This window comes from Oryx dammah, unplaced genomic scaffold (assembly GCF_014754425.2).
Source record: "Oryx dammah isolate SB20612 unplaced genomic scaffold, SCBI_Odam_1.1 HiC_scaffold_29, whole genome shotgun sequence".
NCBI classification, from domain to species: domain Eukaryota; kingdom Metazoa; phylum Chordata; class Mammalia; order Artiodactyla; family Bovidae; genus Oryx; species Oryx dammah.
The window spans coordinates 92282579-92306535 of NW_024070213.1; the positions used below are offsets into that span (position 1 = coordinate 92282579).

At 39.7% G+C, this 23957-nt stretch overlaps 1 protein-coding gene across 1 annotated transcript in view; it reads left to right on the plus strand.

Annotated features, from left to right (window-relative positions):
- FGD6 (FYVE, RhoGEF and PH domain containing 6) overlaps positions 1-23957 on the plus strand; it is a 107892-nt gene that overhangs the window by 76250 nt on the left and 7685 nt on the right. Inside the window, exons 9-18 of the mRNA XM_040234261.1 lie at positions 6256-6306; positions 9845-9903; positions 9987-10058; positions 10761-10829; positions 11367-11450; positions 12171-12250; positions 18034-18136; positions 18613-18759; positions 19587-19689; positions 21595-21722. Coding sequence (XP_040090195.1) covers positions 6256-6306; positions 9845-9903; positions 9987-10058; positions 10761-10829; positions 11367-11450; positions 12171-12250; positions 18034-18136; positions 18613-18759; positions 19587-19689; positions 21595-21722 — 896 coding nt within the window. The remainder of the gene's footprint in view (positions 1-6255; positions 6307-9844; positions 9904-9986; positions 10059-10760; positions 10830-11366; positions 11451-12170; positions 12251-18033; positions 18137-18612; positions 18760-19586; positions 19690-21594; positions 21723-23957) is intronic.

Consider the following 23957-nt stretch of genomic DNA (forward strand, 5'->3'; position numbering starts at 1 on the left):
AAAAAACCTTTTATTTGTGGAAAGTTACTACATTGGTTTTGAAACAAGGTGAATCATTGGGGATCCTAGTGGAGAAAATATAATGAAAAGTGTAATTTAAAAATTCCTCTGGAGTATTTTTTTCCATTTCTGTATGTGGCAGAGGAAGCAATCCTTTGAACTTTGATTAAATTCAGATCAGGTAGTTTCTTTGATCTTGTTCAAGATATTTATGTTATATTATAAGTGACTTTAACAATGTATTATATTACTTTTCCTATAATCTTGGCCTTCAGTCCAGGATGGCATTAACTCCCTCTAGGTTTTAGAAATCCAGGATTTCCCATTTTGATAGAAAAATGGGATATTGAAAACATCTGTCATAGTGTTATATCTGCTGTAGTGTTCTGAAGCTATAAATTTGAGTTGTGAACAGGCTAATAAACAGATATGACAAAAGATCAGAATCAGATTAATGCATGACTTTTAAAAATCCCCACTGAATATTTAAACTTTTGCTTCTGAAAATTAAAACCTCTGCCTAGCAAGTGTTTGTTTGAAAACCATGGGCTAATTTTCTACATCTAAAATCATTCTAACATTTTCTCTAGAGCAAAACATGATGAAAGGCAGGGCTGTCCTGGGCACCAGCCAAAGAATTTCGTCTCTAAGGAATCCAAAGCCCTTGATATAAGACAGCTCCATTCTTGTGAAATGGGAGGGTCATAACATTCAAAATTCCTATTGTAATTAGCTCAGCTCTTGTTCTGTTGCAGTTCAAAATACTTTATTTGCAACTGCGATTCGTTGATAACTGGCGTGCTGCTGCTGCTGCTGCTAAGTCACTTTAGTCATGTCTGATTCTGTGCGACCCCATAGACGGCAGCCCACCAGGCTCCCCCGTCCCTGGGATTCTCCAGGCAAGAACACTGGAATGAAAAGTGAAAGTGAAGTCGCTCAGTCGTGTCTGACTCTTAGCGACCTCATGGACTGCAGCCTACCAGGCTCCTCCGTCCATGAGATTTTCCAGGCAAGAGTACTGGAGTGGGGTGCCATTGCCTTCTCCGGATAACTGGGGTGGTGGGGACCAAATATGAATAAGAGGTTCTTTAAGTGGGCCTTGGCCACAATAAAGCCATTTCTGTATATGTGAGATTCTCACTTGGTGAACTGGCAGCCTTAATGCTTGAAAAATGTTATCCACGAAGAAAAGCAGTCTCAGTGAAGTAAAAATAATGGATGTTTACGTTTGTTGGGAGACTTCCTTCTGGGGTTGACTCCTCTAAGGGCATTCTGGATATGCAAAGCCAACCTGTCCTGCTAAAAAGGAACTGAAGGGAGAGTCTGTCCATTATAAGACCTGCTCTAAAATTTTGCCCTACGATGAGCCTGGCATCAGGTTTGGTTTGTGGGTTCTTTGGGCATGCCCCTCTGGACCAGACTGATCAAAGTCTTAAGATAGGCCAGTGTTGCCTCAAGTGGTTATATCCTGATGGGCTCCCCGCCAAGTTCCAAGTCCAGCTTTCACTCTGCTCACCTTATTGGGTGCCCTGGTGAAAGGACTGCATCAGCCCAGGAGAATTGGAGACTTTTTAATTTTTTTGGAAACTTTTTGGCTGTGCCATGAGGCATGTGGGAACTTAGTTCCCTGAGCAGGGAGCAAACCCACAGCTCCTGCATTAGGAAGCACTGGACCATGGAGGAAGTCCTGAGAAATAAATGGTCTTTTTAATTCCCAGAAAGGCATTGTCAGCTTTCCAAGAACATGAATTGGTAAGCATGAGAGCCTGGAAAGGTCACTTTACTAACTTAGGCAGCTCTGGACCACATACTGAACTGAGAAGGGTTCCCAACTGAATTCTCCATATTTGAGAAGCAGGAGATTCAGAGCAAAGACTGGATCACTTTTTAATTAATCAGACCCTCCGAGCATCATCTCAGCTGCTTAATAAAATATGGAGCAAAAAGTGGTAACCCCTAAGTGAATGTCATTTAGTCCATCATAAATTCAGGAAACATTTGCTGAATATGCAATTTTATTGCATATTATTTTAGATGCTGGTAATAGAAGAGTAATTAATCAGGCTCCTGGTCCTCCTGCAATCCATAGTTTAGCATTTGTGTTTCAAGGGATACCTGACACCATAGAACCATGTCCTCAAATTCGAAACACTCAACTTTGGAACGCTACCCTTTATGTATGCTCATTTCCTCTCTTCTTTGCCATCAACCGTTTCTGAGCAAACAGTCCAGGAATCTGACTGGGTGCTGTTGAATTAAAAAGTCCCTGATTCTCACAGATGACTCTTCTTTAGGAAATGGTTACTATACCTCTGAGTAGTTTTCTGCTTTAAGTTGCTTATTCATTGATTAGGCAATCAAGGAATGGTAAGGCTTACTAGGAGTCCATCTATTGAAAACTTAGAGCTCTAACAAGATATGGTGTTTTTTAGGTTTTCATGAGAATGTGGAAGAATATGTCCTTATATATGAGGACAAAATTAACTTGCTTAATCCTTGAGGCTGCACATGCTAAATTAGTTAGTTTTGTGCCGCTACTGTTGGATGATGGGAATTATGGGGATTAATTAACCTTTATTAATCAACGGTGCCACCTGGTGGCCGGAAAGTACATTTTGTGGTGCCGGTGCAGACCTCACCAGCCTGTTTTTCTTTGACATAAATAACTTCAGTAGTATTTGAGGCATTTTTATTACTGAAGTTTTGAAAAATGCTTTGCTGGGTTTGTTGAAAACAAGAAAGTCATGGAATACTATAAATCCAGCATGGCAAATCGAAATGACTCCTATTTTCTCATTTTTTAGAATGATCTCCGGCAGGATCAGTTCAGTTCAGTTGCTCAGTCATGTCCAACTCTTTGCAACTCCATGGACTGCAACACACCAGGCTTCCCTGTCCATCACCAACTCCTGGAATTTACTCAAATTCATGTCCATCAAGTCGGTGATGCCATCCAACCATCTCGTCCTCTGTTGTCCCCTTCTCCTCCCGTCTTCAATCTTTCCCAGCATCAGGGTCTTTTCAAATGAGTCAGTTATTCGCATCAGGTGGCCAGCAGGATACTAGGACCTAAATGATATGTAGTGAACAATTCCATATGACCAGTGCAGGCGTGTCTGTCTTGTCTCCCTTCCTGTGTTTCACCTGGGTTATGACACTCACTGGGACAGCTAGTGATTTCATTGCTCCTTCTGTCTGACTCAGAGGGTGATCAGTCTCCTGCTCATTCTGTAGTTAGGGCATGGAGTGATTCTTAACTGAGGGGCTCATGGTTGGGTCTTCCTAGAAAAGGTAAAAGTTCTCAAAAGGAAGATGTACTGCAATGAGATAAACCTGAAAATACAGATGAATACATTAGAAAGTTGAAATTCTAAAATTCACTTTGGAAAGCTGAATTTTGAAAGTTGAATTTTAAGTTGTTGTTGTTGTTGTTTTAATTGGCAAGGAAAGTAAACCTAACCCCATTATCTCCTTGATTAATAGTATGATTTTGCAACAGCTTCGTGGTGGGGTTTTTGCTCAGCCAATTTGTGTCTTTCCACTTTGTTCCTAAAAGTTTAGGTTGGCGAGCAGTAGCTGAACTTAAGTACAAGGGAAGAAAATGCAACTCAGAAAGTTATCAGGCTTAGCATAGTGATTCTAAGGTCAGGATTTCCTAATATGGACAACCTCCAGTGACCTCTTTTGGTTTAGAGAAATGTCTCAGTTTGCATGGATATGTTTCTGTATTAAAGAACAAGAATCAAAGACAGAATAGGAACTTGCTGTGAATCTGATGCTTAGGTAAATCTGCTTTCATTTCTGCACTCTTCTGCTCCCCAGGCTTAAAGGAACATCCCTTTTGATTAATGAGGTAGCCTAAAGAGAGTATGTTTTTCTTCCTAACCCTGTCACTCTCATGGAAAAGTTAAATATTTGAATTCACAAAAGATGACTTACACAGGGAATGCATTCTGAGTGGGGTCAGAGTGAGATTAAATTCATTTTTCATCCCTGGATGAGGCTAAGTATAGTGTACGGTCAATATATTTTTGTTAGTTTTGGAGATTTTCTTATTTGATTGGAAGAATGCTCTCCAGTGTGTGTTCGGATTAGTTTGGGGTCTAAGTTGCTTGTGATGGTCTCTGGCGAGATAGAACCTCTGCTGTGGCTCACAGAAGCTTAATGCCGTCTCCCATAGTATCTCGTCATGACTTCCTGCCAGGGCTACGTAGTTACAGTGTGCATGTCTAGACTCACACAGGTTCTTAGATCAGTGTCTCAAAGACGTATAGTTTCAACAGTTGGGTGTGTATGTTTATATCATCTATTAAGTTTGAAAAGCTGGCACCAATGTCCAAGTGTCTCTTTGTGCCTTTTTGAGCATGACTTCATAAATCCATGGGATGAAATTATATTTGTTCCATAATATTGCTAAATGGAGATTGCATGGTACTAACTCACTTCAGTCGTGTCTGACTCTTTGCAGCCCCATGGACTGTAGCCTGCCAGGCTCCTCTGTTCATGGGATTCTCCAAGCCAGAATATTGGAGTGGGTTACCATACCCTCCTCCAGGAGATCTTCCTGATTCAGGGATCAAAACTGCATCTCTTACGTCTCCTGCGTTCGCAGGCGTGTTCATTACCACTAGCGCCCACCTGGGGAGCGCAAGTGGTGTGATGGTCTTTGGCAAGATAGAACCTGTGTTGTGGCTCACAGAGGCTTAATGTCATCTACAGTATCTCATAGTGGAGACTGGATCTGATAAAATGCACTCAGTCTTTTAATATGCCTTTCCTCTTTCCATTTCCCAGCTCCCACAGGAATTAGGATTGATTTTAGCTTTTATTGCCTTTTACCCACTAAGACAAAATCCTATATGAAAAAAATCATTTTTAAAAAATTAAGTATTTCTTGTCCCTTGTATGCCAAGTCTCTGGCTAAGTGGTATGAGAGATAGAAAGATGATATCAGATGTGGGCAGGCCCTGCCCACAAGGAGCCTTGAATCAAATGAAAAACAATGATAGAAGGCATACAGTTAGTAACTGCTGTGTTATGTATTATTCAAAGGGAAAGAATATTTCTTTCAAATGGAAAGTTTGGTAGGGGAGGAGGAATTTGAGATGAGCCTTGATGAATTAAGAGTAGAATTTTTATATGCAGAGACAGAGAAAGGATTCAGAAGAAGAGCTCATTAAAGACGAAAGGTATAGAGCTAGGGAACACACAGGAAGTGTTTAAGAAATTGTGCAGAATCAAACTTTAATAAGAACAAAGGGCTGGTGTAAGGCAGTAGCAAGAAAGAAAATCAGAACAGTCAGCAGGGACCATGTAGTGGGGTCTTGAAATTATAGGAAATGGGATTTGTTTTAATTTGATAGTTAAGTCGTCCAGCATTTCTCAGCTGGAAGTGTCACTTTGAAATCCAGCAATATTCCTTGGTGTTAAAGACATATTAAATATAACCTATTGCCTTAATTTATTTTGTGTTGCAAGAGCTACTGTGTACCATGTTGCTCATTTATAGACCATCTTCATCTGGACCAGGGTTTCTTCACTGCAGCCCTGTTGACAGTGTCCTAAAGTTGACATTAGGACAATCCTGTGCATTTGGAAGATGTTAAGGCGGCATCTCTGGCCTCTAACCCCTCAGTGCCAGTGGTGTCCCCTTTCACCCAGTTGTGGTAATCAGAAATATCTTAAGTCATTTTCAAATGTCTTGGGAGGGGGGTGGGGAGCAAAGTTGCCCCCATTTGAGAACCACTGGTCTAGACACACATATTGCATTTTTTTGGTATGTATTCTGGGCATTATTAGACTCTTAAGATTGATGAATCTGAGTCCCTTAGGCATTCAATTTATTAATGCTTGCATTTTGGAACTAGACGTACATCTGATCTTGGGATTTACTGTGTGTTGGAGTAAAAGTGTTGAGCCGGAGACCTGGATTCTGATCTTGGCTCTGCCACAAAGAAGTGGGATTACTTGGGTGAGACGTGTCCTCAGTAGCCCAATTACTCATCTCTAAAATCACCAGTGCAACCTCAAGGCTCTTTCTTAGCTCTGATTCTGTGTCCTGATTTCAAATTGACCCCAGGGCTTTAGTCTTTCATTTTTAGAAAGTTAGCGTAACCAGAATGAATGTGTATATTAACCAATAAGGCTGACTTATTGGTCTGACTAATAAGGCTGACTAATTTTTTTTCCTTAGTACTTTATTGTACTAAATACTATATATATATATATATATATTTTTTTTTTTTCCTTTTCTAGATTATTTGAAAAATCTCTTAGAAGACTCTGGAGATTACAGAGACACTCAAGGTAAATGATTTCTGTGGTCTCATGTGTTAGAAGTTTTTATGTTGCATTCATTTGGACCTAGAAAGTAAAAATGTAACAAAACCCATATACAAAACTGTGTTTTATTCATAACAAGCCTTTTTAAACTCTGTTTTGGGCAGATGAAGATAGAACTAGATAAAGTGTTTAGTGGCCTGGAAGCAGGTGAAATTATAGGGACCAAAGATGCCCATGGGCAGGCAGCCGTGAGAGCCAGCCTCCTGAAAGTGTGGTCCCAGCATGCTGTGTGGTCAGGAAGCTTCGTCCTCCTGGGCTCAGTCTGTCTGTGCCAGGGTACATTCACCTTCACTAAATGTCCACCAGCTTTCAAAAGCAGAGATTGAACCAATTGATCTGCAACGTCCTTTCAGGATTTAAAATCATGAGTCCATGAAGTGACCAAACAATACAAATTAGAGGTAAGTAATCTATTACTCTGGGACTGTTTAAAGATGGGCATTAGTTTTGTCATCCTTCCACTCCTTACCCCAATAGTACTTATGGGAAATAGTCTAGTACAGTACAAGGGATTCATTGATATTCTTGGGATAATCCACTGTGTGTGTATGTGTGTGTGCACACACACGCGTGTGCATGCAAGTATGTCTCTCTCTCTTTCTCTGTCTTTCACACACACACACACAAGGATTTAATTCCATTTGGGATAGTAGTGTTTTTTTCTATTTACTCCCAAACTACCTCTTTTAAATGTCATAGGTATATCCCTGGTTCTAATCTACAGAAACACCCTAGACAAATCCATCTCCACTCCATTCATCTTATGAATTTTGATCACATTCTTGTGCATCGTCCTTTACATTATCAGATTACAAAGCTGAAAGGTCTTTAACCCATTTTGTAGAGATTCTTATTCATTCTATTAATCATTTTACTTCTTTTTCTCTAACATCTTCTATTCACAAGTGTTACGCTTTAAAGGGTGCTTTTTTAAAGGAAAAGATTGGAGTGGGGGATAGAACATGCTTCTTGTCTTTGGTGAACATAATTTAGTTGAAGAAGGACATCTGTGATACCCTTCAGGTAAAGAACAAAGCAGATAGCTTTAAAGTAAGAATGCTCTGAGCAGTATAGAATCATTTGAAAGAGGGAGCAAAGTGTGAGAATTGAAGAGGCAGAGTTCTACTTAGAGGAAGGTGGAACCAGAGATGAATTGACTGGAGATGGTGGACGAGAGGAAGAATGGACATCAGGAAGATAAATATTTTAGACAGATTTTAACAGATCAGGCCTCAAGAAAACATCTGTCCCAGGACTTCTGCCTTCAAAGAAAGTGCATTGTTAGGTCCATTTTGCCAGTAAAACAGAGGCAGGGCAGAGATTAAGGAGCTTGTTTAAAGGAAATTACACACTTCTACAAAGACATGGCTTAGAATAAGCAGTGAACGGTGACATGTTCTGTGTGGCCAGAGGCAGTGCAGTGCAGGTTGCACTGCATGAGGTTGCCCAAGGGCAAGAGAAAATGAGACTGTTGATAATATAGCTTTGGAAGGTGAGCAGAAGAGTTAAAGGGACAGAGTCGCACAGGGCCTTGTAAAGGGATGACATGGGAAGAGTAGGGTTGCAGAATGAGTGGGAGAAGTCAGAGCCTGGAGGCCAGGTGACCAAATAGCAGCAGCTTAAGTACTTCATCCATTCATTAAATCTTCAAGCCTTTGTCCCTGTCCACTGGGAGTTCAAGCAGGTCAGAAAGCAGGGAATGTGTCCAGCCTCACCCCTTGATATCTTCCATGATGAGTGCCAACTGCAGTAAATTCCAGTATGTGGTTGGAATCTGTATAAGAAGATACTGCTTTCCATGAATAAAGGTGATGATAACACATTTATTTTTGGTTGCACTGGGTCTTCGTTGCTGTGAGTGGGCTTTCTCTAGTTGCAGTGAGCAGAGCTACTCTTCGTTGCCGTGAGCAGGCCACTCATTGTGGTGGCGTCTCTTGTTGCAGAGCACAGGCTCTAGGCGTGCAGGCTTCAGTAGCTGCAGTATATGGGGTCAGTAGTGGTGCCGCACAGGCTTAGCTGCTTTGCGGCATGTGGAATCTTCCCAGATCAGGGATTGAACCCATGTTCCCCGCATTAGCAGGTGGATTCTTATTCACTGTACTGCCAGGAAAGCCCAATAATATATTTAAAGGCTACAGAAACCTCCAGGGTTGATACCAGAAAGAGTATCCCTTAGAAGGTATAGTTAGTCCCTCAGTCATGTCCAACTCTTTGTGACCCCGTGGACTGTAGCCCAGCAGCCTCCTCTGTCCATGGAATTCTCTAGGCAAGAATACTGGAGTGGGTAGCCATTCCCTTCTCCAGGGGATCTTTCCAATCCGTGGATCAAACCTGGATCTCCTGCAGATTACCAGCAGATTCTTAGCATCTGAGCCATCAGGGAATCCCAGTTAGGTATAGTAGCTGGTCCAAAAAAAACCTCAAACCTTTTCCAGAAATTGATTTAAAAAAAAAAAAATTCCTTTCATTGACAATTACTGTCACTGCCACACCAGGCTCAGGAGAGTATGCTTCCCTCTCGAACATTCTGCCAGTTTTTCTCTGTGGAAGTGCTGCTGTCCTATGGGATAGCTTTCTTTGTGGGGATTGCTAATTAGCATTGCAAGATATTTAACATCCCTGGCTCCTTCCCACGAAAGGCCAGTGGACCTTCCCATCATTGTGACAAACAAAAGTTATCTTACACATATCCAGGCATTCCCTAGGGGAATACTGCTGCCTTGTATTGAGAACAGCCATGGCCCAAAAGGAGACAAGGGACACTTTTTCCTTTATAATGAAGATGGTAAGACTGAGTGAGATGTTCAGAAACATTTGATAAAGGCAAGAAGTTAATAAGAAGAATAAAACACAGATGAGGCTCAGTAACCCAACTCACAAAATAATGTGTGTAATTTCCTAAGATACAGTATGCTTCCATGTGGCATTTTTCCCTCTTGGGATCAGACTGAGAAGACAGCTAAGCCCTGACCTTCTTAAATCGAAGGTTCTCATAATTCTGGTTTCCTATCCCAGGATCCTTGTCTGTCAAGGCAGTTTATCCTGGAATGGTCCTCAGCTTCCAGTTAAATCCTATTCATATCCTTGTGGTCTCCAACAGCACAAATCTCAGTGCAAAACAGTCCTGACTCCCTGTTGATATGCATGGTCTACAATGTGTCTTTTTTGTTTTTGGCCAGACTGCATGATTTATCGGTTCTCGGCTCCCTGATCAGAGGTTGAACCCATACTCCCTGCAATGGAAGTCCTAACCATTGGACTGCCAGAGAATTCCCTATAATGTGTCTTCAGAGTCTGTCTTTGGCTCATTTCTTTTCATAAGTACTGTTTTTACCTGTTTTTCCTTGGTTTTGCTCTCATCGAACTTCACCATGTATATTTCTGCCCACGCACAGTTAACTGAGCTCTTCCACAAGCTGTCTTGTTACCTGGAATTGGTCAATGTTGCATTTCATTGGTAATGATAGTGATCAAATGCCCCTTGTGTTCCTACGTATTTTAGATGCCCTTGCTGTTGTTATAGAGGTAGCCAACCACGCCAATGACACCATGAAGCAAGGAGTAAGTATCTTCATTTCAGTGGCTGTTGTACTGTTGTACCTGGGAGCTTATGCCTTCATATGCTCTGCATTCTCTTTCTGTAGGACAACTTCCAGAAACTTATGCAAATTCAGTACAGCTTAAATGGACACCATGAAATAGTTCAGCCTGGACGGGTAAGTGTTTTAGATTGCCTTTTACAAGCTTAATACAATGGATTTAGTCACCATTTGTAGCTATTTTCATTTGAGTTATGAAAATAGGTTTTTTGTTATTGTTAGTCTTCAGTGACCCAATCTGGATTAACTGCATTCATTCTATCCTTTAAAAACATGCATGATTTAAGTCACTGTAACAAGAAGTCCAATTCAATTAGGAGAATGGCAATGGACCCCACAGAGTATCTGATTAAATAGGATTGTTTTATTGTGTAATACTAGCTGACCTCACACAGCATTAAAGACAATTTCATTTCAAATCTTTAATGTAAGAGTGAATTTTGAGAGGAGGGGAAAATTATTGGTGTTTTGATGCTCTTCCTGGAGCACAAAAGTGGCTGAGGGAATGAATTCAGGATATTTACAAAGTGCATTTGTCAGGATGTTGGCTCAGCCTCAGGATAAAGTACACACTCAGTCAATTACATTTTAGATCACATGGTACCCCTGGGGTCAATATTGGCTTTATAGAATTCTGCTGGCTTATCCAATTCCTAAATGACTTTAAAAAAGAAACATGGCTGTAAAAAGCCACAAGAAAACCATGCTACCCAGCCTCCACACAAAAAATCTGGGTAAAGAAGGTTGAAAAGGAAATTACATGTATACATATATTGTAGTTGTGATGGTACTAAATGGGTGTTCATTTGGATGAATCAGGTTTTTCTCAAAGAAGGAATTCTGATGAAGCTGTCTCGGAAAGTCATGCAGCCCCGAATGTTTTTCCTGGTAAGTGACCATGTGTGTTGCCGTTGAACCCAAGGCAGGGGTAATTGCTTAGGGAAAGGAGACCTCTGTTCAGGCCAGATAAGCTTGGCACATTCAAATAGCAGTTTTAGTGGGATCTCTGACTGTCTGGAGTGCTTATTTGCATGTCAAGTATAGGAAACAAAGTCTTGTATGGCACATAAGTAGAAATTTACTTCCTTTTTGAATCTAGTTTATTTCATATCTGATTTGGAAAAATTGATTCTGTCTGTGTTTTGTTTTGGCAGATTATAGTTCCTTAGTGGGATTTAGAATTCAGAAAATGTCAAATTTCTTATAGAACTCAGAAAGAAAGCGCATTTTCCAGAAATGGCCTTCTAGTAATATTCTAATAGAACATCCTAGGTGGTTCTGATTTTATAAGCAGAATCTAAGTATTTTATTGAGAGAGTTTGAAGCAAAGAGGTAATTTTGTTCCTTTATTCCTGTGTCTTACCAGTATCTTTGTAGATAAAATTTCTTGCTTTACTTTGTCCTATGAAATGTTTCTACTTTCAGTTTAATGATGCCCTGTTGTATACAACACCAGTGCAGTCTGGGATGTACAAACTGAACAACATGCTATCATTGGCTGGAATGAAGGTCTGTGCATCTGTTAGAAGATATATATATATATATATTTTAACCCAGATGTATTTAGAGAAAAATCCCTACAATGATCATTTTCTCATAATCCTTCTCTCTCTTGTCTCCATGTGTTCCTGTTCATGTGTTCATGTATTCATTTTTCCCTCGTATATTAATTTAGTTACAAGATATTTCCTGAGAACTGCTATAAACAAAACATGTTAATGACTTAGTGAAAAATACAAAGATGAATTGAAGCAGGATTCTTTTGTCTCCACCTTTGCTCTAAACCCCCATGAGTTTAGCAACTAGTGGGGAAGCAAATACACTGCATATCAACACCTATAAAATAGATGGTAATAAATAATCACTATAAAGGCACAAAGTTTGTGGGAGCTCAGAAAATAAAAAACGTGTAGCTTTTCATGGGACATGGTGGAGGGATAGTTGGCAGTGAGAAAAGAGCGAGACTTGAGGAAGTCTTTTTGGAGGAAGAGCCAAGAATCTTAACAGAGTACGTCACATCTGGCCACACTGAGATGTGGGGAAAGGCATTCTTCGAGGAGGGAATAGTGTGAGCAAAGGCCTGAAGATGGAAAAGTTGGGCCTTTGAGTATGTGGGTGTTTACATTCTTCTGGAACAGATGAGGGAGAGCACTGGGCAGTTTTAACTGCACATCAGAGATGAGGTTTTCCATAGGAAATGTCTGCTCAGTTCGTTTTGCTTTCTTCCAGGTCAGAAAACCCACCCAAGAAGCATATCAGAATGAACTTAAGATCGAAAGTGTAGAACGTTCCTTCATCCTCTCAGCCAGGTACATTTTACAAATACATATAAACATTAGCCAGTATTACAGGCTCAGATACCTGCAACATTTTTCACATTAAGGTTAACAACTAGACTTATTTTTCCCCCTTCTTTTCTCTCCTAATACCATGCAGTTTACTTTCTCTTTTTTAAATTTATTTTTATTAATTTATTTGACTGCGCCAGGTCTTCATTGCAGCATGTGGGATCTAGTTCCCTTACCAGAGGAGCGAGATTCCAGCCCCTCAGCATTAGGAACGAGGAGTCTTAGCCACTGGACCATCAAGGGAGTCCCCCATGCAGTTTACTCTTGATTTACCGTGTAGGGAGAATGTCTGAGAGCTGATACAGTAGTATGCTAGAAGCACAAATATTAAAATGTCCCTCTGAATGGAGTAATAATACTAAAAAGTGCTTTGCCAATCATTGTTTTTGAAGTGGGTATTTCAAATCCTTCTACAGTGATATGGAATGTTTTTAAAACATTCAGTGCTTTATATTTTACAAGGAAGTTTTCGTATAACATTCCAAGGTCATAACAAATCTATTGAGGTAGGTGTCATAAAAGTGAGGAAGACCAAGTTACAGAAAAATTGAGTTTTTTTCTTAAGGCTGCATTACTGGCAAAGTCAGGATATGAACAGAACTTTTTATGGTTTTAAATCTGTTGTTATTTTAATACCACTTTACCTCCAATAGAAACCTACAGTGATTTATGTGTACTGCAGAATATATGACCATAATGTAAATCAAGTGCTGAGGAAACCCGAAACTGTATGACTCATACAGGTACATTATTCAGGTTTGGCTAGATGCCAGGAGTGGCTGTCTGGCAGGATTTGACTGGTGAAGGGAAAGACACCAACAGCTCTAGCTTGCTCTACTGCCAGATCTGGATAACAAGTCTGGGTGGCTCTCAGACTTCACCTCTGATGTAATCAAAATAGCAGCAAACCCTTACATGGTGCTTACTCTGTGCTCGGGACTATCCTGAGTACTTTCTGTGTATTAATTCATTAAATCTTCACAGTAACTTTTTTAGGTGAGTTACTACTATTATACCCATTTTATGGTGAAAAAAGTCAACCAGCTATTAAGTAGCAGAGCCAGTGGAGCTGAAATTTGGATCTGACACTAAAATTCATTCTTTTAACTGTTCTAATGTTGTCTATGTCCATCGATGTCAAGGCCTCAGACCAAATGCGCCAACTTCCCAAATGAGACCACAGGAGCAGCTCCCTGGGTCGTGTCACTCTTCTGAAGTAGAAAGGCCACTGCTGTCTGATACTAAGTCTCAGGATGCCAGGAGAAGACAAACTCTTGTATTCCGGGTTTGTCACGTGCTTCCCAGATACTGGCTAGAGCAAGCAGAGCTCTGTGAAGGGAGGGAGTACTTGAAGCATCCTCCAGATCAGTATTTAAAATGTGAAAGTAGGGGACTTGCCTGGTTTCTCAGTGGTTAGGACTCCATGCCTTCACTGCCCAGGGCCCAGGTTCAATACCTGGTTGGGGATCTAAGATGCAGCCAAAATTTTTTTTTTTTTTTTTTCAAGAAAGTGAAAAAAAAGTTTGATCACCTGAAACAGTGTGATTTTTCCTCTTTCTTTTCTTTCTTTCTTGGATTAGTACAAAAAATGCAAAGAATATCAAGTTCTGGTATATCAGGTTCCTGGTGAATACTTCAGCTTGGTTCTTAAAATCAAGAAATTTATTTTCAAAGATCCAAAGAGGAAATGCTTATAGGGAAGTTAAGTTTTCAATTGTTCTTAAGTTTTCTAACTAAAATGTGCTTTGATAAACAAACATTCTGTTTATTAAAAATTAAACAATTCAGATGGTTGCCTATCAGTTATATATCTAGATTATGTGTGTTTTTATCAGATCTGGCTCCTAGAATGATCTAGTAAGATCACTGAATTTTTAAGTGTGATGGGAAACTATCCAAAGGTTTTAAGCCAAGAATTGGTGTGACCTCATTTTTCATTTTTAAAAAAGCACACTATCTGCTCTGTAGATGACAGGCCACCAGAGGCTAGAGTAGAAGCTGGAAGACCGGATAGGAGGCTGTCAATGGTGAGGTCTGGACTATGGTTAGACTGAGGTCTAGCCTTCAGTTAGATTTGATGGAGAAAGGGCAATTAGGGATAGCCTCCCTTAGGTCCTGTGTCTGTTGAGGTATGAAGGGTAAGTAGGAGTTAGATAGCTTGGCAAAGAGAAAAAGAGGGGGCTCTTGGCCACTGGGAGTGGCGGGAACGAAGATCCTGAGGTGGAACAGGCGGCCTGGTGTGTTCAAAGAACTGAAAAGCCACTGTGTCTTGAACATAGCAAATGAGAGGGAGAGTGAGCCGAGATAAACCTGAAGGGACAGGGAGAAAAATTACGCAGAACTGTCTTGTGGATTTTGGTCTTTAGCCTAAGAGCCACAGGAAACCGCTGGAAGGTTTATACAAAGGAATGATGTGATCATATTGGCATTTTAGAAAGTTATCTGGTTACTCTGGAGAATAGTTTGCGAGGGAACTGAAGGCGGTGAGTAATGGGACATAGGAAATGAGAGAGGCAGTAAGAGTGAGTCTTTAGCCTGGACAGTGTATCAGGTTGCTGCGATAGGTTACTGGGAGCTTTGCGGGGGAGAAATCAGGAATTTAGGTTCAGATGTGAATGTGGGAGATCCCCTGGAGAAGGAAATAGTAACCTGCTCCAGTATTCTTGCCTGGAAAATGCCATGGACAGAGGAGCCTGGTGGGCTACAGTTCATGGGGTCTCAAAGAGTCGGGCATGACTGAGCGACTGAACAGAGGCACACAGGTGCATATTGAATGAGTCGACTATAAGTCATCAGTCAGCACGGCAGTAGTTTATGCCAGGAGCTGGATGTCAGAAGGGAGACTGGACTGGACGCATGTCCTGGGGAGTCATCAGTTTAGAGGTGATGACCGAAGGTAGCAGACTGACTGGGAGTGCACAGGGAGACCACAGAGTTCCCTGTTTAAATCCTGTAATTCTTTCAGTCGCACATTAGTCATCACCTCTGCAAAGCCTTCTCTGCTACCCAAATAAGGTAGTTTACTGTTTCTGCGTTACTTATCTACTTTACCGTTACTGTATTGTATGGTGATTACTTGTTCTTAGATCTCACCCCAGTTGGGTGTCAGCGCTTGGAAGTGAAGGGTACTTTTGTGCCCGATTCACAACATTGTGCCTGGCCCATAGAAGGCTCCCAGTAAATGTTATTCAAGTGAACTGAAATGATGGGGCCTTTGGACCCCAGAGTAGCAGCCCACAGTTAACACAAGAAGGCCATGGTGTGTCAGGTCGAGCACCCAGAAATCCCTTCTATTGGAGAACTTTTTCCCTTAGAAATTCTTTCCAATCAGTGGTGAAAAGGTGCTTGGTTGATGCAAATTTGCTTTCTGGTAATGTCCATATCCCATAAAGAAAAGAATACTTGGCTTAACTGTGTTTTCATAGGAGGAAGATGCTGATTCTTCTTTTAACCATGTCACAAAAGCAGGGCTAGAATGTCTGCACTTGATGCTCGAGGCAAATGTGTGTGGTCTCTGAGATGTGTTTTATCAAGAGCTGATAAACATTGTTTTGGCAGAAGCCCACACAAGAAAAAGCCAGGAATAACCGAATGAAAGAACAGCATATGTGACATGATTTGCAGACAAATCACATTCCACATGCTCCCAGGGCTCCAGAAAAATCAGACAGCAATCCTCACATTAGCCATCTGTCTCTCTGCTTTCTGTTACCTTTTCCAATGAAAAGTTGGGGAAGGAGAGAAGGCGTGGGGACAGTAATTTATGAATGTTTACCCAGAACCCAGGGCTGTGTTCTCATAGCACAGCTCTTCAGAGGATAGGAACAGGGGCTAGAGATGGCCTGGTGGTGAAGGGTTCCATCCTTAGCCACACCTGGGTCTGATACCAAGTCACCATTTATTACAGCAGCCTGTTATTTAAGGCATCGCAAGTGATGCAGAGGTATAGAATCTGCCTGCCGATGCAAGAAATACAGGTTTGATCCCTGGGTAGGGAAGATCCGTTGGGAAGGAAATGGCAACCCATTCCAGTATTTTTGTCTGGAGAATCCTACGGACAGAGGAGCCTGGTGGGCTCCAGTCCATGGGGTCACGGAGAGTCAGACAGGACTGAGCACCTGAGCATCCTGAGCATCATATTATCTAAAGCAAATTATCTAACGGTTCAAGTCTTCACATTGCTTTTCTATAGATGGAGATGGTGTGTGAAATTGGGGTTTGGGGAGAGAGAGATTCCTCTGAGGATATGAGGTGTTGATGGCATTTGCACAGAGAGCATTCAGCACAACTGGCCAATAATGTGGTAAATGTCAAATTAGCAGCAGCTAGTGGGACAGTGATGGTGGAATAGTAGAGGTAACTGAGGTGGGTTTTGTTTGGTTTAGAGAGATAGGGGCTATTTCTGTTTTATTTTGGTTTTGATATATAATGAAACTTTGAAAAATATACTAGTTTTAAAATTTTGTTTGTAAACTGGATGCCTTCCTTTTAATATCTGTGTGAGTGCATTTTCTCAATGGTACTGAAGCCATTTAGTTAGAAGGTTCATTTCTGAGAATGATTGTGGTGGGGAAGGTTAAAGTATCTCCTTGATGTGCTCTGGGTTCATCAAAATATGCCTATTTGTATAATTTTTTTATGATGGAATTTTTCCTTTTAAAGTCATTACTTAAAAGTTACGCACTTAGAATGAGGACTACAATGAACCTGCATATTTGGTCACTAAGACTCAAAAAATTACTAAGGTTCTGCCACAGATTTTCCTTTTTTCTAAAAGTACTTTAAAACAAATAGCAAATATCAGGTCATTTTACTTCTGCCTACTTGAGTATGCTTCTCTTAAAAATAAGAAAACGCACGTTTTCTTACACAGTAACATTCCCATTATTATAATGGATTTTTATTATGATACAGTTTTACATTTATTATTAAATTCTCTTTCTCTCTACAAAGACACACACATACACACACAATACCTAAAATGTGTCTCCCCTCCTGAGTTTGCAAAACAAATGCACCGATACTGGCAATGATTCTGAGTCACCATAGAATTTTTTTAGAGGGGCCTCTTTGCAAAAACGTAGAACAAGAACACATTTTTCTGAGCAGGCTATCCCCCTATTTGGCCCATTTCTATTTATATCTGAGTCACACACTTCCTGATGAACTGAGGACAAGAACAGAAAATGTGATGGACTGAATTGGTAGAGGAGCCCTAATAACCACTGAAGGCTCTCTACCTTATTAACCACGCCTTCAGCTTCTGTTTATGACACCAAAAATGTGTTTCCTTTACTCTAGTGCCTTTCTAGAGTATTTAGTAACCTAAAAATATTAAGTATTCTGTGTTGTAAATTTGGATTTGAAACTTGATTCCTTGGAATATTTTTAAAGCTAGGATTATATCTCAGGAAGCTCCTTGGTTATATAAGTAGTCACAATTATTAATTGCATGAATAGCCCTTAAATCGAACAAAAACACCTCCAAATTTAGGAGACTTCAAAAGCCATTCAGTTTTAGAAAGTGGTATCTTTGGAAAGAAGAAAAGTGTTGTGTTTGCTAAAATGCCATATGTTCTTTAAATGCCCGCTGGTTATTTGTGCTCAGAAACCTCCAAGTTGTTGCCTGTGACTCACATTGTTGGAGGGTGGTGGAATCTGTTGCCATGGCAGAAGGAAAAAAAGTAAAAGGCAAAGAATAAGAGCTGACATCTGGCTGATAGAACCTCTTTTGCCCCCAACAGTTCTGCCCCAGAAAGGGATGAATGGCTTGAAGCCATTTCCAGGTCAATAGAAGAGTATGCCAAGAAAAGAATCACATTCTGTCCTAGTCGGAGTCTTGATGAGGTATTGTCTTTTCCTTTGTGTGTTTTTTAAGAGCATTTCAAACCATTTTCACCTTAAACTTTTCCCAGGGGTTTAGAAAAGCAGCATACGCTTCACAGAAGGATTGGGTATGTGCATAATTTCAGAGCCTAAATGTTTATTCTATTAATGTCTACAAGTCTAGGATAGTATATAGGGCATTCATATTTTTTCTGGTTATAAGACCTCACTGTAGAAAATACAGTAGTGTATTTTGAGGAAGAAACTAATCAGCTGTCATTGCGCTACCACAGGCAATGGTAGTACAGTTTTGCACTAGAGGATTGTTGGAATGTAGCTAGTCTTAATGTCCTGAGAAGATGAAAAATACGATTGTTGCTGTTTCATCCACATCCTTAATGATACCATCAGCATTGTGAGCCTCCAGTGCAAAATAAAAAGATTGGAGCTGTAGCAGGCAGTGTGCCTAGAAATAATCAGAAGTCATTCTTCCACAGGCTGACTCAGAAAATAAAGACGAGGTTAGTCCTCTTGGATCTAAGGCTCCCATCTGGATTCCTGATACCAGGGCCACCATGTGTATGATCTGCACCAGTGAATTTACTCTCACCTGGAGACGACATCACTGCCGGGCCTGCGGAAAGGTTGGAGAGGATCACACTCACTTCCCTTGTGATTTTCAATAGCTCCACACTGTACATGGTGAAGAAGTGTATTTTCCCTTGTAAACCATTGTAGGGTAGGGAGGAGAGAGATACTGTCTCATGACTGGTATCCCCCCCTAAACATTTAGCATGAGGCAGTCCTGTTAGGAAACTTACTCCTTCTACCCCAAGATTACTTTAGGATGTCAATAGTAGAATATGTTCATTAAAAAAAATAATAATAACAAATTCACAATTAAATAGATGCTCACATTTATAGGTAATTGTTGAAACTACATTTGTCCCAATACTACGTTCTTAACAGGAGGAAACTTCCAGTGTTGAAGTTACCCTTTGTGCTGTTTCTAAGTTTTCATAACATTATCAGTAAAATGTGCATAGTAACAGTGAAATCAGAGAGTGACTGTAAAGATTTAATGGATGTTATTTAGAGAACATTAATACAGGCCAGACACTACGAAGAAGTACAGCAGAGGTATTCATGGTTGCAGCAGCGATGATGGTAATGACAGTGATGACGGTACAGCTAACAAAGCACTTACTACCCACCAGGCACTGCTCTAAACATTTTGCACCTGTTAACGCGACTGGTATGTTATTATCTGTTATAAGCAATCAGCGATAATCTGTGGCCTCTTCAAATGTAGTATTGTGTGTGAGTTCCCTACATACCTCTGCTGAGTTGTTACTGAGACTCAATGACTATGAACAGGTTTTGAAAAGTAGACTGAGCTATAAATTGTGACTGATGGTTTAGATACAAAGGGTATTCTAAATGAAATGAAATAATTCCAATGTGTTTGCAGATTGTATGCCAAGCTTGTTCATCAAATAAGTATGGCTTAGATTACCTGAAAAATCAACCAGCAAGAGTATGTGAACACTGTTTCCAAGAACTGCAGAAATTAGGTAATGTATAAGTAAAGATTTAACTGAAAATTCCTTTATGCCCCAGATGCTTGCAAAAAACCTTCTAAAAGAATCGTCATAGGGCCTATTAACAATATAATTGGTGATACTTCTCTCAAAATATTAAGTATCTTGCTTTCTTAATTTAGTTAAGCTTTCTTTTTCTTTCTTTTATTTTAAATTTATTTATTTTTACCTGGAGGATAATTGCTTTACAGTTTTGTGTCGGTTACTGCCATACATCAACATGAATCAGCCATAGGTATACAAATGTCCCCTCCCTCTTGAACCTCCTCCCATCTCCCACCCCTCTAGGTGTCACATAGCAATGGATAGTTAAGCTTTCTTCACTCATATTTTGTGATGATTCCAGGAAAGGTTGCACTGAAACTTATTTTTATTCAAAAAAGGGTTTTGCTAAGGATTCTTTTGTAGAAGTATAATCACAGGATGAAATGCTTCAAACAGTTACAAGGGAACTTTAGCTTCTGAGTAATTTTCAAGTTTCTAGTTTCACATCTCTGTGTATTACAAATCATTTTTATCTATCAGTCAAGTAGTTCTCTATGAAAACATACCAAGTGGCACTTTGTTAGCCTTATTCTATTCACTTGGACTGATGTGTGAGGTTTTATTCTAAATCTAAATGTGCAGCTTTTTACCAGCTACAAAATGATGAGTTATATCTGCCTGCAAGTATCCATTCCTCCAGTTAAGATGAATGCAGCTCAGGTCGACATTTTGAGAAAAGATCCTTTAGTTAGAATTCTTGAAACTTAGAGAATCTAAACTTTTAAAAGATGATCCTTCATGGCAATGAAGAATAGCTTTTCATTAGCAGATGAGAATGTCTAAGTGAATAAAACTGGATGACATGCTATTTCAAAATCCACACATTAATAGAGGAATTGTTTGTTATTTTCTGTACACATTTTCCAAAAAGAAACATTCACCTGATCTTCTGCCAGCCTTATGTTCCTCCGTCTGTTCTCTGAGTATCTAATATAGGCTCAAACATTCAAAATCCATTTGAATACTCCTTTGTCACCCATTTGATCAATAAATCTTGTCAAATTTATCTTCGAAAAATCTGTCCTGCTCTTGACTTCTGCATCTCCACCCTAACAAAGCCTTCATTATCTTTCATCTGACTACTGTCCTACTTTCCTAACAGGTTTTTCTCTTGCAAATCCTTCCCCTTTCCTACTGTCACATTTAGTTTTCTAAATTGAGTCTACTTACCAGCCCAGAAGGCTTTTAATTTCCCACTGCCTAAAAGACAGTCCTTAGAACCAGTCCTCTTTTTTCCACCTTCACCTCCAAATAGATGATCTAATTTCATATCTCTGCTTTTGCTTATGCTGACTTTTCTTCATGAAGTGTTCTTCCTCCTCTTTTTTGCTTGCTAGACTCCTACTTATACCTTGATGCCAGCTTAAAACTTGTTCTTTTTCCAGCTTTCCTTGAACGTCTGCAGTCAAAATTAATTACTGCCTCCTCTTGCCTTATAGTCTCTTTTCGAAAATTTTATGTAATGTTATTTGGTCATATATTAGATACTAAATGATGTTGTTAGTTTTTTTTTCTTCTTTAAGCCAGGAGAGAAGTTTTTTCAATTTAGTTTTTTAAGTTTGTAGTACATGAACATGTTTAAGAATTCTAAAGGCATAAAGGGGCAATTCTTTCATATGGTTTGCAGTTGAAAAAAGTAAAAAATAGACAGTGGAACGTCTTCCTCCCACTCAACTTCCACCCATTTGGCTTCCTTTCCCAGGGGCCTCAGTGACACAAGTCTCTTAAGTAGCCTTCCATGGATATTTTGCACAACAGTGTTTATTGACTTGAATTAAATTGAGTTGCAGATTGTTTACTGTTGGTTCCATAAGTGTATCTGGTTTGTTTTAGATCACCAGCACTCTCCTAAGTTTGGATCCCCTGGAAATCACAAATCTCCTTCCAGCGCCTTATCATCAGTCTTACATAGTATTCCATCAGGGAGGAAACAGAAAAAAATCCCAGCTGCTCTTAAAGAAGTAAGTGTTTCCATTAAACTTGCAACTTGATAGAGGCTGAATTATTCATACCCAGATAGTACTTTAGTTTTTCTTTCATAAAGGAAGATGCCATTTCCTACCACTGTTAAGACATGCATTTTAATACTGAAGATGGATATGGCTTAGGCCTCCCTTATCTCCCTTATGACCTGAGTCATTTAGAAAATGACTGTTGAAAGGCTTGGAAAGCATTTTATAGCAGTGATAGAAAGTAAAGATAACTTGGACTCATGTTAATTTTTAAAATTACTTTGAGGAGACCCCTTATCAGAGGGAAGAAGTCTATAAACTGTTGGGGGTATTTTGTTAGCATTTACTCATCTACACGGCTTATTTTTTTTCAGCATTAGTAGGTTATATAAAACTGATATAGTAGGTTGTTCACTGATAGTTGGTTGTTCTTCCTTCAACTTAACAGAAAAAATTTTAAGTTTTAATAACCTACAAAGCTTGACCTGCCCCTGGAGTAAATCCATATGCATCTCTGATATCCTGCCCCAGTTCCTCAAAGTCAAGTGTTAAATCAGCCGATGTCAAGAGATCAAATAGTCCTGCCTTTCTAGTCACTCCTATTTTGGTTAGTTTATTAATTGGTTTTGTGCCCAGGAAAGTAGTGTTTTAAATTTTGTTCTCTTGCTTGTTTGCTGTCGAGGTGTTTCATCATGAAAAGCGGAAGAAAGGAACTCTAAAAATTTGACCAAGATCATGTTCCTCATGTAAAGTTGAGCATATTTCATCATGGCTGTTGAAATACTAGGAAGTGATTTATAGCCAGTCTCATGAAATAGTAAGAATAGGATTTATAGTTCCATTTGCCAAGTTTCATGTGGAACTGGATAAGCCGGCTAGGTGAATACCTCTTAACTCTTTTTCTTCTATCACGCAGTTCCTGAATCTAAGTCTACATTCAAAAACTTTGAAGTTTTTAACCAACTGAAATAATTTTCAGTTCTTTGTAATGTTTCACTTCTCCATGTTGATGTCACTGTTTATAATTCTGACACGTGCTCCTCTCTTTAGTCAGAACTCCGCAGAGTTTTTGGCTACAAAAACTCTTTATGGCCTATAGACTAGACTCAACCTAATTCCAGTCCTCTTTTGTACATCTTTCTACCCAAGCACACAAACGGGCCTTCCACTTTCAAACCTCTGCTTTCTCCCCTGACTCCGCTGGTTCTCAGTGTCCTCCAGAGAGGCGGCAGCACCACCACGGAACTCACTAGGAATGCAGATTCCCAGGCCCAAGCTGTGTGGAATCCAAAACTTGAACCAGCATTCTCAGTGATTCAAGTGTATGTCTACCAAAGTTTGAAAACCATTGCTCTGCGCCTCTGTGGCCACACAGGGGAAATTCATTTTTCTAATTACATTCTATACAAGCCAAAGTAGTCTCCTTGGAAACCTGTGATTTTTTTGTCTTTTGTTTTAAACAGGGGTGAAGTTCATATAACATATAATTAACTGTTTAAAGATATACAATTCAGTGGTATTTGGTGTATTCACAGTGATGTGTAGCTGCTGAATTGCTCCAGTTTCAAAACTTTTTCATCACCTCATAAGAACACCCTGTGTGTGTTAAATAATCATTCCCCACCCCCACCCGCACCCCCAACCCCCACCTCCTGGCAACCGTGAATCTGCTCGTGTCTCTTCTGGATCTGTCACGTAAAAGGAGTCATGCAATATATGATCCTGAATGTTTGGCTTCTTTCACTTAGCACAGTGTTTTTGAGATTCAGCCAAGTTATAGCATGTATCAGCACTTTCTTTTTTGTGTCTGAACAGTACTCCTTTTTAGATATATACCACAACTTCACCATTTATCTCTTGAGGGACACTTGGGTTGTTCCACCTTTGGGCTATTGTGAATAACACTGCTGTAAACATTGGTATACAGATTTCCATGTGCACTTATGCTTCCATTTGTCTTGGTTATATACCTAGGAGTGAAATTGCTTGATCATATAATAATCCTATGTTTAACTTTTTAAGGAATTGGAAAATTTTTTCTTACTCCATTCATGTTCAGTACATTTTTAGAAATTAATCTTTTAGAATTACATACATTCAAAACTTCAGTACGCTCAGTAATGGCAGACTGTGTCTCTTGAATCGATAATTTCACTTATTTTTGAAATGAATCATTAGAATGAAAATTTTGTGAATTAGGTGATTAAACTGGTTTAACACTAATTTTTCTTTTAAAAAGATAAT